This window comes from Dendropsophus ebraccatus, chromosome 2, assembly GCF_027789765.1.
Source record: "Dendropsophus ebraccatus isolate aDenEbr1 chromosome 2, aDenEbr1.pat, whole genome shotgun sequence".
In the NCBI taxonomy this organism is placed as follows: domain Eukaryota; kingdom Metazoa; phylum Chordata; class Amphibia; order Anura; family Hylidae; genus Dendropsophus; species Dendropsophus ebraccatus.
In genome coordinates this window covers 80,589,718-80,604,751 of record NC_091455.1, presented here as the reverse complement: position 1 = coordinate 80,604,751, position 15,034 = coordinate 80,589,718, and the positions used below count along the sequence as shown (strand labels likewise).

Below are 15,034 nucleotides of genomic sequence, written 5' to 3'. Positions count from 1 at the left end.
ATCCACACAAAGATCCCTTCTAATGCACAAAAACTAGGTGGTGCCACAAAAAAATGTTTTGCCGGATATATTAAGTTTTGTATTTAGGTTTATTCTTTCTTTATGCAGTTAACATGAAGGGAAGCATATTATAGGAGGGGAAAAGGCTTACACTGCCAGAACAGCTGATACGCAGGAACAGAACATTTACAGCATTTGTTTTTTATATTTACCATAAGCTGAATATGCTGAGGCCGCCATTTCTTTAGGCTATGTTCACACTGTGCTCTTCAATGCTGTTAATAGGTCACCTGCAGAAATCAGTGTCACAACTGGACCCTTAGGCCAAGAGGGCCCCACAGGCCTTTTTCTGCTTACATGAAAACAAAACAGCATTATAAATGCCACATTGTTAGCCTTTGATAGCATGCAATGCTTTCCACATTACTCTATATAACCAATATATGGTGTCAACTGCAGTCAAAGTAGGAGGGATTGCATGCCTTCTTACATTCAAAGCACACATAACCAGAATGGCAGTAACATGCCATTTCATCTAGTCTAAGCTTGGAATCATGTTTTTCAACAGCACAATGACCCTAAATACAACCCCTAGGCTATATAAAGGTTACCTGACCATAAAGGAGAGCTTGAGATAACATGGCCTCCAAAATCACACAACCAAAACCCAATTGAGATGGTTTTGGATAATTTGGACCACTTCATAAAGAAAAAGCAGCCAACAAGTACTTAGCACCTCTGGGAACTTCCTCAAGAAAATACGAGTGATTACCTCATGGCTACCTCAAGTGACCAAGTGACTAGCTCATGAAGCTGAGAGAATGCCAAAAGCATGCTAAGCTGTCAGCAACTCAAAAAATTATTTACTTTTGGGGTACAAACCCACTTGATGTTATTGCTGCGTGAATCAGTCTTAAAAATAAGCAGGCAAAACGCAGGTTGGTTTTATACAATTGTTCTGCGTTAAAATACGCAATTGCGTATCTTTGAAGCGTGAAGCTACATGCGTTTTTCGCACAGGTTGTTAACAACTGATGCTTTGCTAACAACAAGCTTCACGCTTCAAAAATACGCGATTGCGTATTTTAACGCAGAACAATCGTATAAAGCCAACCTGCGTTTTGCCTGCTTATTTTTAAGACTGATTCACGCAGCAAATACGTCAAGTGGGTTTGTACCCTTAAACATATTCTAGTTTGTTTAAAAAAAAAGAAAGCTTACTGCTTAATTGCATGCGTTTCTTAGTGTCTTCAATATAAATTTACAATATAGAAGAAAAAAATTAAAAACAAGGGGACTCTCTTCTGGGTCAACAGTTTAATGCTGATAGCCTTGAATCTTAAGCCCCTATTACACGGGGCGACTTAGACAAGCAAACGAGTGCTTGCCTTCTATTACTGGGGAAGATTATTGGCCGTATACAGGCAATAAGCGTTTAGTGTGATTGGGCCTTTACTAAAGGTCCTGACTGCCCAGTATCAGTGCTAGACAAACTCTTTAGACATGTGTCCTTTGAACCCAAATTTCAGAGGGACCAGCTATCCAAGTAACATATATGATGGTCTCTGGATTTTCCTAATAATTTATAAAGTAGAGGTAGAGAAGGAGCAAGCATCGCATCCCCTTTGTTCTCAGGAAAATAATAAGCCGCCAGGGGTGAGGCAGGGGCTCCTCCCCCTTCCCCCCAGGGCCTGCCACGGACACAGCTTGGAACCCCGCCTACCCCAATGTCTCAATGTGATGTCTAGCGCACTTCCTAGGAATTACCTCAGTGTGAACAGGCCCTTAATCAGAACACAAGACATGACCGAATGGTTGTATGTATTAGGGAGATAGAGATTTTGAGCGTTCAGACCCATAAGTAATGTCATGTCAAGATAAACAGCATGAAAAAGTAAACACTGAGGTAGCCTTATGTTCTTAATAAATACCTAGTCAATGAAGTATGGGGTGCTGATTTTCTGCAATATTGTAATTAAGGTTCACATTTGGTGTCACTCTTGTTAGATCAAAGTCAGTAATGGCGGTCTAACATAGCTACAACTCAAAATAGTATACAATCCTCAGGATGCAAATAAAAAACAAAGCAACCTAGTGAGAGACCTTCTGTTTGTGACAAAATTAAAGAATTAATGTTGCTGAAAGATCACTTCACCTTATAAAATGAAATTTTTTAAAATGTAAAATTTATAGCAATTAAAACTAATGAAGAAATGCTGCATGAGCTGCTCATGCTCAGGAACTAATAGGTCCACTGAGCATTTTCAAGATTATTTAGCCATCAATGATAATGAATTGACATTGTCAGTAGTGTTAATGTTCCGACACTCCATTCTGCTTCTAATCCAATAACCATTTCTTCCATTGTCTATCATTACATTAGTAACCTACCCTAACTCCTAATTTTACAAATCAAGCCAACCCTTTAGATTCTCAGATGTACACTTCCAACACTTTCCTTTTATATGAAAATGAATACATCTGATGTGAACATTATTAAAAGGCAGTTTTCAATATCTGTATATTTGTAGTTGCCAAACCAAGCCTTAAAGGACAACTCCCACAGGACCCCCCCCCCCCCCCCCAAAAAAAAACAAAAAAAAAAACACAGACACACACAGACACCATACTCACCCACCGGTGATGATCACCACTCAATTCGCCCGCCGTCCAGCGATGTCTCTCACTTCCGGGTCCATGGGAGAGAAAAGGCTGCCGATGCGCTTGCGCACCGGCAGCCTTTTCATTGGCTGGAGCACATCACATGGCTTCCAGCTAGCTCAGCCAATCAGGGCTGAGCAAGCTGGAAGCCATGTGATGCGCTCCAGCCAATGAAAAGGCTGCTGGTGCGCATGTGCACCAGCAGCCTTTTCTCTCCCATTCACTTTCCATAAAGACGCCGAGGAGGAAGAAGACCTGGACCGCCCCCCCTGGCTCTGACGTCATCGTCACCAGCTGGCGCCCGGGAGAAGAGGACAGTGACGACAGTAATCGGTAATGTATACATTCTTTCACTTCCGGGGGGTGGGGAGGGTTCCGGGGTTGGAAAGTGGGGGAAGGGGGATGAAACCGGTTATTTAACCACAATACAAAGTTATATAACTTTGTAATGTGTGTTAAATAAGCCAAAAAATATTTTTGGGGGAGTTGTCCTTTAACTTAACAAATAAAACATAATAAATATATTATTATATATATATATATATATATATATATATATATATATATATATATATATATATATATATATATATATTACACACACACACAGAGATGCCTAGGATTACGAGCATAATTCGTTCCGGGACCGTGTTTACAATCCAAATCTACTCTTAAACCAAAACAAATTTTCCACACCACAAAAATGATTTTCTTTATTCTGAGAAACATGTAGAACAAATGAAACAAACAATGAGAAACATCTGAATAGGCGATATTATAAGTTACTGTACAGTACAACAATCAGCATGTGGAGTATAATGAATAGTAAGTGCATAAACATGAAGTTGTAGATACAGGATGGAACTGCAGATCCCCACAATGCAATAGCGTAGTACAACAGGCTATAATAGCCTTGGCTGCTGCCAGAGGTCTGTTTGGTGACATGACAGTTATGGGGAGGGGTGTGAGTCCAGCATGAACCAATCAGGAATTGAGAATCACAAAGCTGTGTAGGAGGACAGCGACCGAAACCTTTATTAGGGAAGGGGATTATTTATTACTAAAAAAAGTAGTTTTTTTTATACACATTAATTAGATGTCCCCCTGGGAAAATTCTAATACAGCTATCAGCTTTGAAATCTGCATTTAAATAGTTAATAAGCCAGAGGCAGCGATTGGCCCCGTCAGCAAATACACCCGTGCCCAGCTGCACATAGCAACTGGGGACAGCGTGCTGCAGAGAGGGCTCGCCCTGGAAGCCCTCTCTGTTTACCCTTAACGACTGCATGAAGAGTATACTCGTCCTGCATCGTTAAGAGGTTAAATAGATATACCCCATCATGAAGTCACTTGTAACACGCACATAAAGAAATACTACAAATCACAAGCATGACATTTCTAAATATCTTCATTCTAGGTTTGCCAGTCAGTTCCCACAGGGGGATCTTTCCGGCAGCTATGTTCAAATATTCATTAAAATGGCCAGATCTTGTGGTCTAAGGTCCTTTATAAATACACAGATAAAACACAAACTCTTGTTTAGCAAAAGACAAGCAATGATTTTGTTTTCCTTTTGAACGATAGGCGTTTAGATGAGAAGATAAATCGCTATGAAAAGTCATTAATGCGATCGTAATTAAAATCATAAATATGATCATAATTGTGTTCGTATATATACTGTGAATAATTGTAATTGAATTTGTATCTATATACTGTGAACAATGAGTGTTTGCAGTGAAAGACTTGAGAACGATTAACAATAATTTTGAGGTCTGGTCATTTGTCGTTTGATTGTTGCTGCGCTTAAACACAATAAGATTATCACTTAAATTTGAACGATATAATGTTTTTTTGGCTTGTGTAAAAGGCCCTTAAGTGCTCCAACCAAATGTTTGAAGGAAAGACCACCAGGTCATACATAAGCAAATATTAGATAGTGTTTTTGTTTACAATGGCTGTAGTTGCCGTTTTGCGACCAGGGGTGTTACTTAATAGATTTACCAATGGCTTTAATTGCTATGGAATCCCCACTGGACAAAAACTGACAGTACAGACAATGTAAAGTGAGCCTTTGGACGCACTTTACATTGTCTGCTATGAAAATTGGAATGCGGCCACACCCAATGCACCCACATTCCAATTAAAAAGAAATTAAGTTTATCCTGTCAGTATTGCAGCACCGGGCCGGGATGAACTTCACAGAACAGCCACTGTCATGCAGTGTGTGAACCAGGCCTTAAAGGGGTTTATGTCAACTAGCTGTGCTATAGGAATGTGAACAGTGAACCAAAAATGTATGCTACCAAATTGTATAGTGTACAAAAAGCCTTTAACTCAATAGACATGATGCATTCTGGTTGTTTTCATTATGATGCATGAATATCTGTGCAGTATTAGTAAGAACACAGAAACTGGTGTCACGTGTCCATGACAACCAATCACAGCTCAGCTTTCATTTTACCAGAGCTGAAAGCTGAGCTGTGATTGGTTGCTGTGGGAAGTTTACACTGCTCTTTATTTCAGACTTTTATAAATCTGGGCCAAAGAGATCTCGGATGTCTTCTCTCAGCACACTGTTCAACAGACCTACCCTACTAGAACTATGGGGCCCATATAAATAATGAACATTGAGTCTAAATCTATAAGATGTGTTCTTGATAGTAAAATAAAAGCATGAACACATCAATGTTTCTACACAGCAGTTAGGCTGAAATGGCCATTTAGCCATAAAGCCGAGTAGATTTGTAATGCAGGTAAAGCTGTACGTTAAAATACAATATAATCCAGTCATTTGTGCATTGTACTAACTGTAACTGAATTGCTGTGCTCTTTGGATTAGCTGGAAGACCTCATCACATAGGTTACACTGGCTCCAGTAAATTGGTTTTATATGATGCACATATTCAGAATATTAATTTTATTGGCATAATAACATTAATAAAAAAAAAAATTCTAGCCAGCACCTAGAACATTAAAATCTACTTTGTGCATTGTAATATACCATCCATGCCACACTGTTATTAAAACCTTTAAAGTATTTCCTTGAAATGAATGAGTTGTACATTTGGTATTTTCATTACCTTGTATAAAATGTAACATTTTAGAAGGACAATTAAACACTGAAAATGAGAATTCTTTGTAGAGAACCATTGTGGAAGACATTTTACAAGTAAAGAAAACATGAAAAACTCATTAAAAATACATTTTATACTATTTACTATTTTTAACAAAACATATAAAAAAATATGTATAGAATGGGTCTATATATCTATTCACCTGTCAAAAAAGTGAAACTACCTGTGGAATGTACTCATTAGAATACGGTAAAACCAGAAGAACATAAAAAACCCTTCGAAGTTATATATTTTTGATGTATTTAAGTGTAATTTATAGCTCTCTCTGGCAATATGAATGAACATCCTATAATTTAGGCAATTTACAGATTACAGGTTCAGATTGACCTTGTAGCCCTATACAATTGCTCATCCACAGAGCTGGATTAGGAGTGGGAGAGAAATGTCATAACTGTATTTAAGGAATTTACCATAACAATGAAAAGCAGGATATGCATGCATAATGTTAGCCATCAGGAGCACTTCTGAAGGAATGTACATTTTGTAGCATTTCTATTCCAGGCTGAGAGATCTACAGGAGCAGCACAAGCCATTTACTCACCCACATATGTGACACTTGTATTCTCTCATCCCAAGGTGTCTCTTCACATGGTTTCTGGCATCTCCAAGTTGAGCTGCTGCAAAGTTGCATATTTTGCATTTAAACGGTTTTGAACCTAGGGAGAAAAACACAAAAATATCAACGTAGATCCAAGTAAAATCTTTGATTGTACCACATAACAACATGATCTACTCAGAAACAAATCTGACCTTTATTTTACTTTACACCAAACAATTGAGAGAAAAAACTTTATTGTTTAACCAGAATTTTTTGTGTATCATCGCAGATCAAAATATAAAATCACTGCCACCATGATAAGGTTTCAGCTTTCTTTTTACAGGAGCAGTGAGAAGCAGTTTAGAGCGGACTTGCTGAACTTTTCAGGTTTGGCAACAATCTCCGAACCCAGGGACTCCTGGAAAACATGGATACAGCCATGGGCTAGGTTCACACAATGTATGTGTTGTAAAAATCATGACCGTTGTTCTAATTTGCAACAATGGCCGCGATTTATACAACACACGTATGTGAATCAATGAAATCCCGACCGGAGCCTATACACATAGTATACACTCTGGCCAGGATCCATAGCGGTGCTGCAAGAGACTGAAATGTCAATTCAATGAATAGCGGCAGGGTCGCTTCTGCCATGAGGCAGAATGAGCTTTCTGCCTCAAGTGGCAGATTCTTTGCTCCACTAGGGGGCGGCACAATCCCTTATTTTCACTCCGCAAGTGGCAAGATCTCTGGTTATCTTTCCACTTGCATCCGGTCTGCCGACACAGCACCAGGCACCCCTGCCTCTCCAGACCCCTCTGCCTCCTCCTCAGGCCCCCTCTCCCCAGATCAGTGAGGGACAGCCCAGTCACTGGGGGCGGCTGTCTGCCCTGACTGGATAGTAAAGGAAGAATTGGTCTTCTATGCTGTCTGTCTGTGTCGGAGCATAAAGGAAGGGGGAGGGAGGCCCAGCACCACAGCAGGTATGACTGGAAGCGCTGTGTGCCCTGTCCCCTCCCATACAGCCTCATCTCCTGACCCCCTGCACTGTGCATGGGATGTGACATTTGCTAGAGAGGAGACAGACACAGGAGGTTAGTGTGTGTGTGTGTGTATATTATATATATATATATATATATATATATATATATATATATATATATATATATTTATATATTGTAAGGGATTAGGTAGCGGGAATGTCGTCTCCTGGGTAGACGGGCACACTTTATCAGGCACAAACATCAAACAACGAGAGTTTCATGCCACTGACCTCAGCCAGTTTTATTGGCAGTTTGTGGTACATAAATAAAATAAAGCAAACAAAAATCCTATGCCTGTCCGGCACTAAATGAACAACAGGTTACCTCTCTAACCAGGTGCCGGCCTAATACCGGGCACCCAACATAACAGTATTGTACATACCACTGGTAAAGCTCCCACAGGCTCAAAGCAGATGACCTGTTCCCAGGCTGAGAGCAAGGTGTGTCTGCAGCCCCGGCCTGTTATAAGGCTTGCACACCTGAGTACTGACTGATTTATCAGACAGCCCAAGACTCGGACTGTCTGGATGGAGTGGGGCCCACCCTCACTTCCCACTCCAGCAACACAGGCCCTGATAACTGGATTTTTTCAACCCAAATCTGAATTTCAAAGACTACAGATCTCTGGTCACTGTTTCCTGGTTGCTATTATACACTGGACATGATGAATCTTGGGCAAATATACACCCCGTCTACAACTTCTCCAGACACTCTGTCACAATATACATATTATATATATACACATATATACACACACTACCGTTCAAAAGTTTGGAGTCACATTGAAATGTCCTTATTTTTGAAGGAAAAGCACTGTACTTTTCAATTAAGAGAACTTTAAACTAGTCCTAACTTTAAACAAATACACTCTATACATTGCTATTGTGGTAAATGACTATTCTAGCAGCAAATGTCTGGTTTTTGGTGCAATATCTACATAGGTGTATAGAGGCCCATTTCCAGCAACTATCACTCCAGTGTTCTAATGGTACAATGTGTTTGCTCATTGGTTCAGAAGGCTAATTGATGATTAGAAAACCATTGTGCAATCATGTTCACACATCTGAAAACAGTCTAGCTCGTTACAGAAGCTACAAAACTGACCTTCCTTTGAGCAGATTGTGTTTCTGGAGCATCACATTTGGGGGGTCAATTAAACGCTCAAAATGGCAAGAAAAAGAGAACATTCCTCTGAAACTCGACAGTCTATTCTTGTTCTTAGAAATGAAGGCTATTCCATGCGAGAAACTGCTAAGAAATTGAAGATTTCCTACAATGGTGTGTACTACTCCCTTCAGAGGACAGCACAGACAGGCTCTAACCAGAGTACAAAAAGAAGTGGGAGGCCGCGTTGCACAACTAAGCAAGAAGATAAGAACATTAGAGTATCTAGTTTGAGAAACAGACGCCTCACAGGTCCCCAACTGGCATCTTCATTAAATAGTACCCGCAAAACACCAGTGTCAACATCTACAGTGAAGAGGCGGCTGCAGGATTTTGGCCTTTAGGGCAGAGTGGCAAAGAAAAAGCCATATCTGAGACTGGCCAATAAAAGAAAAAGATTAAGATGGGCAAAAGAACACAGACATTGGACAGAGGAAGACTGGAAAAAAGTGTTGTGGACGGATGAATCCAAGTTTGAGGTGTTTGGATCACAAAGAAGAACGTTTGTGAGACGCAGAACAAATGAAAAGATGCTGGAAGAATGACTGACGCCATCTGTTAAGCATGGTGGAGGTAATGTGATGGTCTGGGGTTGCTTTGGTGCTGGTAAGGTGGGAGATTGGTGCAGGGTAAAAGGGATTCTGAATAAGGAAGGCTATCACTCAATTTTGCAACGCCATGCCATACCCAGTGGACAGCGCTTGATTGGAGCCAATTTCATCCTACAACAGGACAATGACCCTAAACACACCTGCAAATTGTGCAAGAACTATTTACAGCAGAAGCAGGCAGCTGGTATTCTATCATAGGTAATGAAGTAGCCAGCACAGTCACCAGATCTCAACCCCATTGAGCTGTTGTGGGAGCAGCTTGACCGTATGGTACGCCAGAAGTGCCCATCCAACCAATCTAAGTTGTGGAAGCTGCTTCTAGAAGTGTGGGGTGCAATTTCTCCAGCTTACCTCAACAGATTAATAGCTAGAATGCCAAAAGGTGTGCAAGGATGTAATTGCTGCAAAAGGTGGATTCTTAGACGAAAGCAAAGTTTGATTTAAAAACAATGTTATTTCAAATACAAATCATTATTTCTAACCTTGTCAATGTCTTGACTCTATTTTCTATTCATTTCACAACGTATGGTGGGGAATAAGTGTGACTTTTCATGGAAAACACAAAATTGTCTGGGTGACCCCAAACTTTTGAACGCTAGTGTGTATATATAAAAATCACTATATCAGGACCAAATATTACCTCCATACCGTTATTGAAGAAAACTAACTATATATAGGCCAATACAGTGGTGCCTTGGATTATGAGCATAATCCGTTCCAGGACCGTGCTTGTAATCCAAATCCACTCTTAAACCAAAGCAAATTTTCCCATAAGAAATCATAGAAAAGCAGACAATTGATTCCACACCCCAAAAATAATGATTTATTAATCTGAATAACATGTAAAACAAATGAAACAAACATTCAGAAACAGCGGAATATGTCATATTATAAGTTACTATACAGTAATGGAGAAGATGGGAAACACAAGGGCGGACAGAGACTGCAGGGAGCATGAAGGAATGAGCAGGGTATATGTGGGCGCATACACGCAGCACTCTCTGTCCGGGGAGAGAGGGGTTACAGCTATGAAGAGATTACCTTCACAGTCCTGTCCCCTGATGCAAGCCCCAGCCTGAAGTGGCTCTGCTTTGGTTTGGAAGGTGAGGGAGACTTCCTGGGTCAGAGTACATGGCTGTAGATCCAGCTATGCAGGCCATGCCCCTCCCCCACCCCCCCTCCCACCCAGTACAGGGAGCTCTTAAACCAAAGCAATGCTCTTAAACCAAGTCAAAAGTTTGAAAAACTGGGCTCTTAAACCAAAACGTTCTTCAACCAAGTTACTCTTAAACCAAGGTACCACTGTGTGTGTGTGTATATATATATATATATATATATATATATATATATATATATATATAAAAATCTGCCCTGTATGTACAGCGCAAGTGCCCTGTGTAAGTGTGGAGTGATCAGCAGCTGAGCCCGGTCTATACCCAGGGTTGCCCGCTGCTGCTATCTGTCATCAGTGACTGGCATTCTGTTGTGTTTTTTATATTAGCGCCTCCACAGTGAGCCTGTACACATATTCACCTTGCTGGGGAAGAAATAGAAAATGCCTAGATTCCATAGTTATAGCCGCACACTGTAATAATACGATAAGAATTAGTATACACTACTTACATTATTAGTGCAGGGTACTGAAAAAAAATGAATCCACTGAATAAAAAATGAAAATCACTACTTTTCCCTATTTTTCAAATAAAAATTTCCATTTCAATTCTCGCCTCAGGCAGCAGAAAACATAGAATCGGCCCTGAATAGCATCCGCACGCTGCATTGTGAGCAACAGGGAATTCGGTGTGAAAATAGCTATAAGCTGTATTCATGTCTTCTCGGCAGCCCTAGGGCGGCATCCAACTTCTCCACCAGGAGTAAAATGCTGAGTGTTCTGGTTGGGAGAATGTTGCTAAACCTAAACAGTTTGGCAAGAACACTAGTCATAAGTAGTGATATGGTCACTGTAATTACAAAAGAGAAAAAGCCTATGTAATTTTTAACATATCTGTAAACCACTTAGGGGCATATGTGTCATTCATTTTGTGCCATTATTTTGGCAAAAAAGGTGCTTTTGTGCATGGCATTTTTTCCCATTTGTCATGCCATTTGCACTATTTTTGAGCAGTTTACTCCAGCTGCGCCTTTTTTCCAGTTCTTTGCGCCGTGGTTGGGGTGTGCATTATAATAACCACTTTTTTTAGCTAGATTTATCATGTGTGATTCTTTACTTTGCGCAAAAAAATATTGCACAGCAGTACTTTAGTCAGACCCTGGCATAGTTTGTTAGCTTTTTCCTTTAGCCCAAAAAAAGAACACAAAAAAATTGCACAACAACATTTATCAAGGCCCATGCTCTTATTTATAATTTTTGCACAAGAGTTTTTTTGCACAGCATGTGAAAAGTGCGCAAGTGGGAGAAAATTTGCTAATGACACATATTCCCGTTAATTTATCAAAAGTCTCCTGATCAATATATGTCCCACTTCTTTGCAATCTGCTGTCCACTGCCTGCTGTCAGGGGTTTTCTGTCTCTAGTAACTGAGTGGCCCAGGACAAAACACAGGAAGTGGGGTTTGACATCTTCTATCTGCAGGAGAGTGGGAGAGCAGGTTCTTAAAACCAAGGCTTCCCTCTCAGATGTCTCACCACCTTTGGGTAGCTGTCCCTTGGGTTTATAGCAGTATGTATGTCCACGGTGCTGTAGCAGCATGCAGTCTAAACTGTATAAAGCCCTGGGTGGAGATATCTAACATCTCGCTATGCCTATGTACCTAGACTCTCTTCCACCCTTTTCCCTCCTTCACGACCCATAGACTTGCCTAGTTTGTAACTTGATCCCTGAGCTAGCCACATGACAATACTGTTTTTTTCTTTTTTTTTTTGCAGTGGCTGCGGTGGGACAGTGCATATATTGACTGAGTGGGACACTATGGAGCCAGGAGCCACAGAAAATCTCTAAGTGCTCTAAGGCTGTTCTTACTAAGTACAGTTTTGTTGCAGTTTTTGCAGCAATTTTCACCCGATGTGGATCAAAATGAATTAGTAGTACAGTATAAAGAACAGATGCTACTTCTGCTCTTAATCCACTTCTGGTCTGCAATGAATTAGAAAAGTAAAAAGGAATATAAATACCATTTGTTTTTGTATGGTACCTAATTCATTATGATCCACATTTGGTTTTGGCTTCAAAACTGCAGCAGAAAAGCGCTGTGTGACTGTGTAAGAGCAGCTTTGGGTGACTAGTGTTTTGTCAATAATTGTAGCATGTATTGAATAAACTGTTAGCTGTACTGTGTAACTAAAAACTTCATGCATTTTTAATGTGGTTTTTTTGTGGTTTTAAAACTGCTGTGAAACTCTGCATTGCATGGAAGCATGGAAGCACCTGTATGCCGACTAGGTGAAAACAGTGCTCTATGAGAGGCCAATTTATATGTTATTTTTATCTATTAATGCTGTACACTTTTTTGATTCATGTAAAACACATGACCACTAATCAGAAGAATAACCAATGCAGTACAATGTTGTTAGATCAATTCTTTCTGCTTTAGGGTATGTTCACACTGAGGAATAGGCAAGGAATTTAAAAGGAAAGTTTTCTGCTTAAAAATTCCACTTCTTCATCAGCTCTGGCGGAATAGGTGCAAAATTCGAGTGAAATTGGAGCAGAATATGAGTGGAAAGCGGAAATTCAACGCCCCAATGACTTCTAGGTGGTTTCTCAAGCAGAATCCGCCCAAAACATTGACAAGTCAATTCTTTATTTTGAACATCCTGTGTGAATATCAGTGTCAACAACAGAGCAGAATCCCATTGAACACAATGGGTTATTTCTCTGTACATATTTTACGGGAGGAATTTCAAGCAGAATACATGTAAAATTAAGTGCGGATTACAGTTTTAATTCCTTGCCTAGTCCTCAGCAGGAACATACCCTTACATGAAGGAATTGGGGTACTTTTATCTATCCTACAGAATCTCTAACCAAGGACAGTAATACTGAACGTATCAAGATACTGCATTATTTAGTCAGAAATCTCTTTCAAAAGCTACTTTTGAAGTGTAGTTATGAATTTGTAGAAATGGCTTTGTTAGGAAACAATAAGTCAATGCAGGCTTTAAGGGGTTTTCTGGGCAAAATGGACTGATGATTAGTCACTGATGGACAGGGTGTCATCACCCAGCACCCACTACACAGTGTAATGAGCGGACAAGCACGAAGAGGTGGAAGCCCCTGTATCACTGGGGAGTGCTGACGTCCCTTCGCTGAGGAGCAAAGTCTAAGGAATCCCCGGTCCTCACCAGTGCTTGCCGCAAGGCCAGTTGTACTTCGCTGCATGAGACTCCCAGGTCACTACTCTCAGAGAAGGACCTCGATGACCAGTGAATGAAGAACTGCAGGAATGCAGGAGTCCGGTAATACATGCTCTTCCTCTGGTAGAAGTGCACACAGTGAACAGATTTTGTCTCCATTCATTAACTGTGGCAATATACAACTGTAGCCTAGCTACTATTGAAAGCAGTGCAGGCACCAAAGAGCTGATGAGTGCGGGTGCTTGCACCCTGCTGGCCAATGACTGATGAGCTATCCTTTGCTATACTTGACAAAGGGGTGTGACCCCTGAAACATTGCTTGCTCAGCACGGTAGCATCATACTATTGGTTTGCACATTGCTGAGAACACAAGGAAAGCAGTCTAAACGCTACCTGCCCCCAACTGAGTGAGGGCTGAATAAGGACAACTTCCATAGACTCACTGGCCACTTACTTTACTGGTTGATGTTTATGCCTATGATCATTCATGTATTTATTTATTGTATTTGGCTATGTTCATTTGCCATAGATCTGCTAAGCTGTATATCAGTTGTATACCAAGTGTAGAGCTACCATGGCTGGACACACATTAAATGGGTGTTTTTTCACTATATGGCCAGGCATGGGCTGTTTTAACATAATAAAGTAAACTTACCTCCCTGGCTACAGCGCTGTTGCAATCCTGCTGCTCCGCCCGCTGTTTGGCTGCTTCTGGGTTCTGGGGCTGTGACTTTGCAGCTAAATCATTTAGTAGTAACTAGCGTTTAACAGCTTCCACGAGCTTACAAACAGTCCAACCACTATGTGGTAATCAGTATCAGCGGTGTGTCTAATTCGCATCGGTATGCAGTAACTTTCTATAAACAATACTGATTTCAGCAAACACCTTCTTATGTGAGTTTCTGTAAATGAATCATACACTCACGTTTAGTCGTCTTCATAGACGTCTTCAAAGTAGTCTTCTTTGTGATTTTCTTTTACATAAAGTGAAAGCAGCAGGGGAAGAAGCGCCAGCTATTCCAGTGTCTGAACACACAGCTATGGTCTACACAAGACTTTATGTGAAAGAAAATCACAAAGAAAATAAAAAGTCTAAAAAGACGACTAAACGTGAGTGTATGATTCATTTACAGAGACTCACATAAGAAGGTGTTTGCTGAAATCAGTATTGTTTATAGAAAGCTGTGGCTGCAGCAGAGTCCCACCTCAGTCCGCCTCAGCCCCAACACCTGGAAGCAGTTGGACAGGAAATGGAGCAGAGGTATTGCAGGTTGGTTCAGGTTGTTTATTGAACGTCACTATCCTGTGGATAGTTCATCAGTCCCCTTTCCCTGGAAAACCCCTTTAACCCTTTGAGGATCAAGCACAAAATGACCCAGTGGACCGCGCCAATTTTAATTTTTGAGCTTTCGTTTTTTCCTCCAACCCTTCTAAGAGTTCTAGCACTTTAATTTTTCTATCTACAGGGCCACGTGACTGCTTGTTTTTTTTTCAGGAATAGGTGTACTTTGTAATGGCGTCTTTCATTCTACCATAACATGTATGACAGAACTCTTAAAACATTATTTA

The 15,034-nt window shown here is 40.5% G+C and overlaps 1 protein-coding gene across 1 annotated transcript in view; it reads right to left on the bottom strand.

Annotated features, from left to right (window-relative positions):
• Positions 1-15,034, bottom strand: part of ZNF407 (zinc finger protein 407) — a 423,344-nt gene that overhangs the window by 366,399 nt on the left and 41,911 nt on the right. The window contains exon 3 of the mRNA XM_069957860.1: positions 6,337-6,451. Coding sequence (XP_069813961.1) covers positions 6,337-6,451 — 115 coding nt within the window. The remainder of the gene's footprint in view (positions 1-6,336; positions 6,452-15,034) is intronic.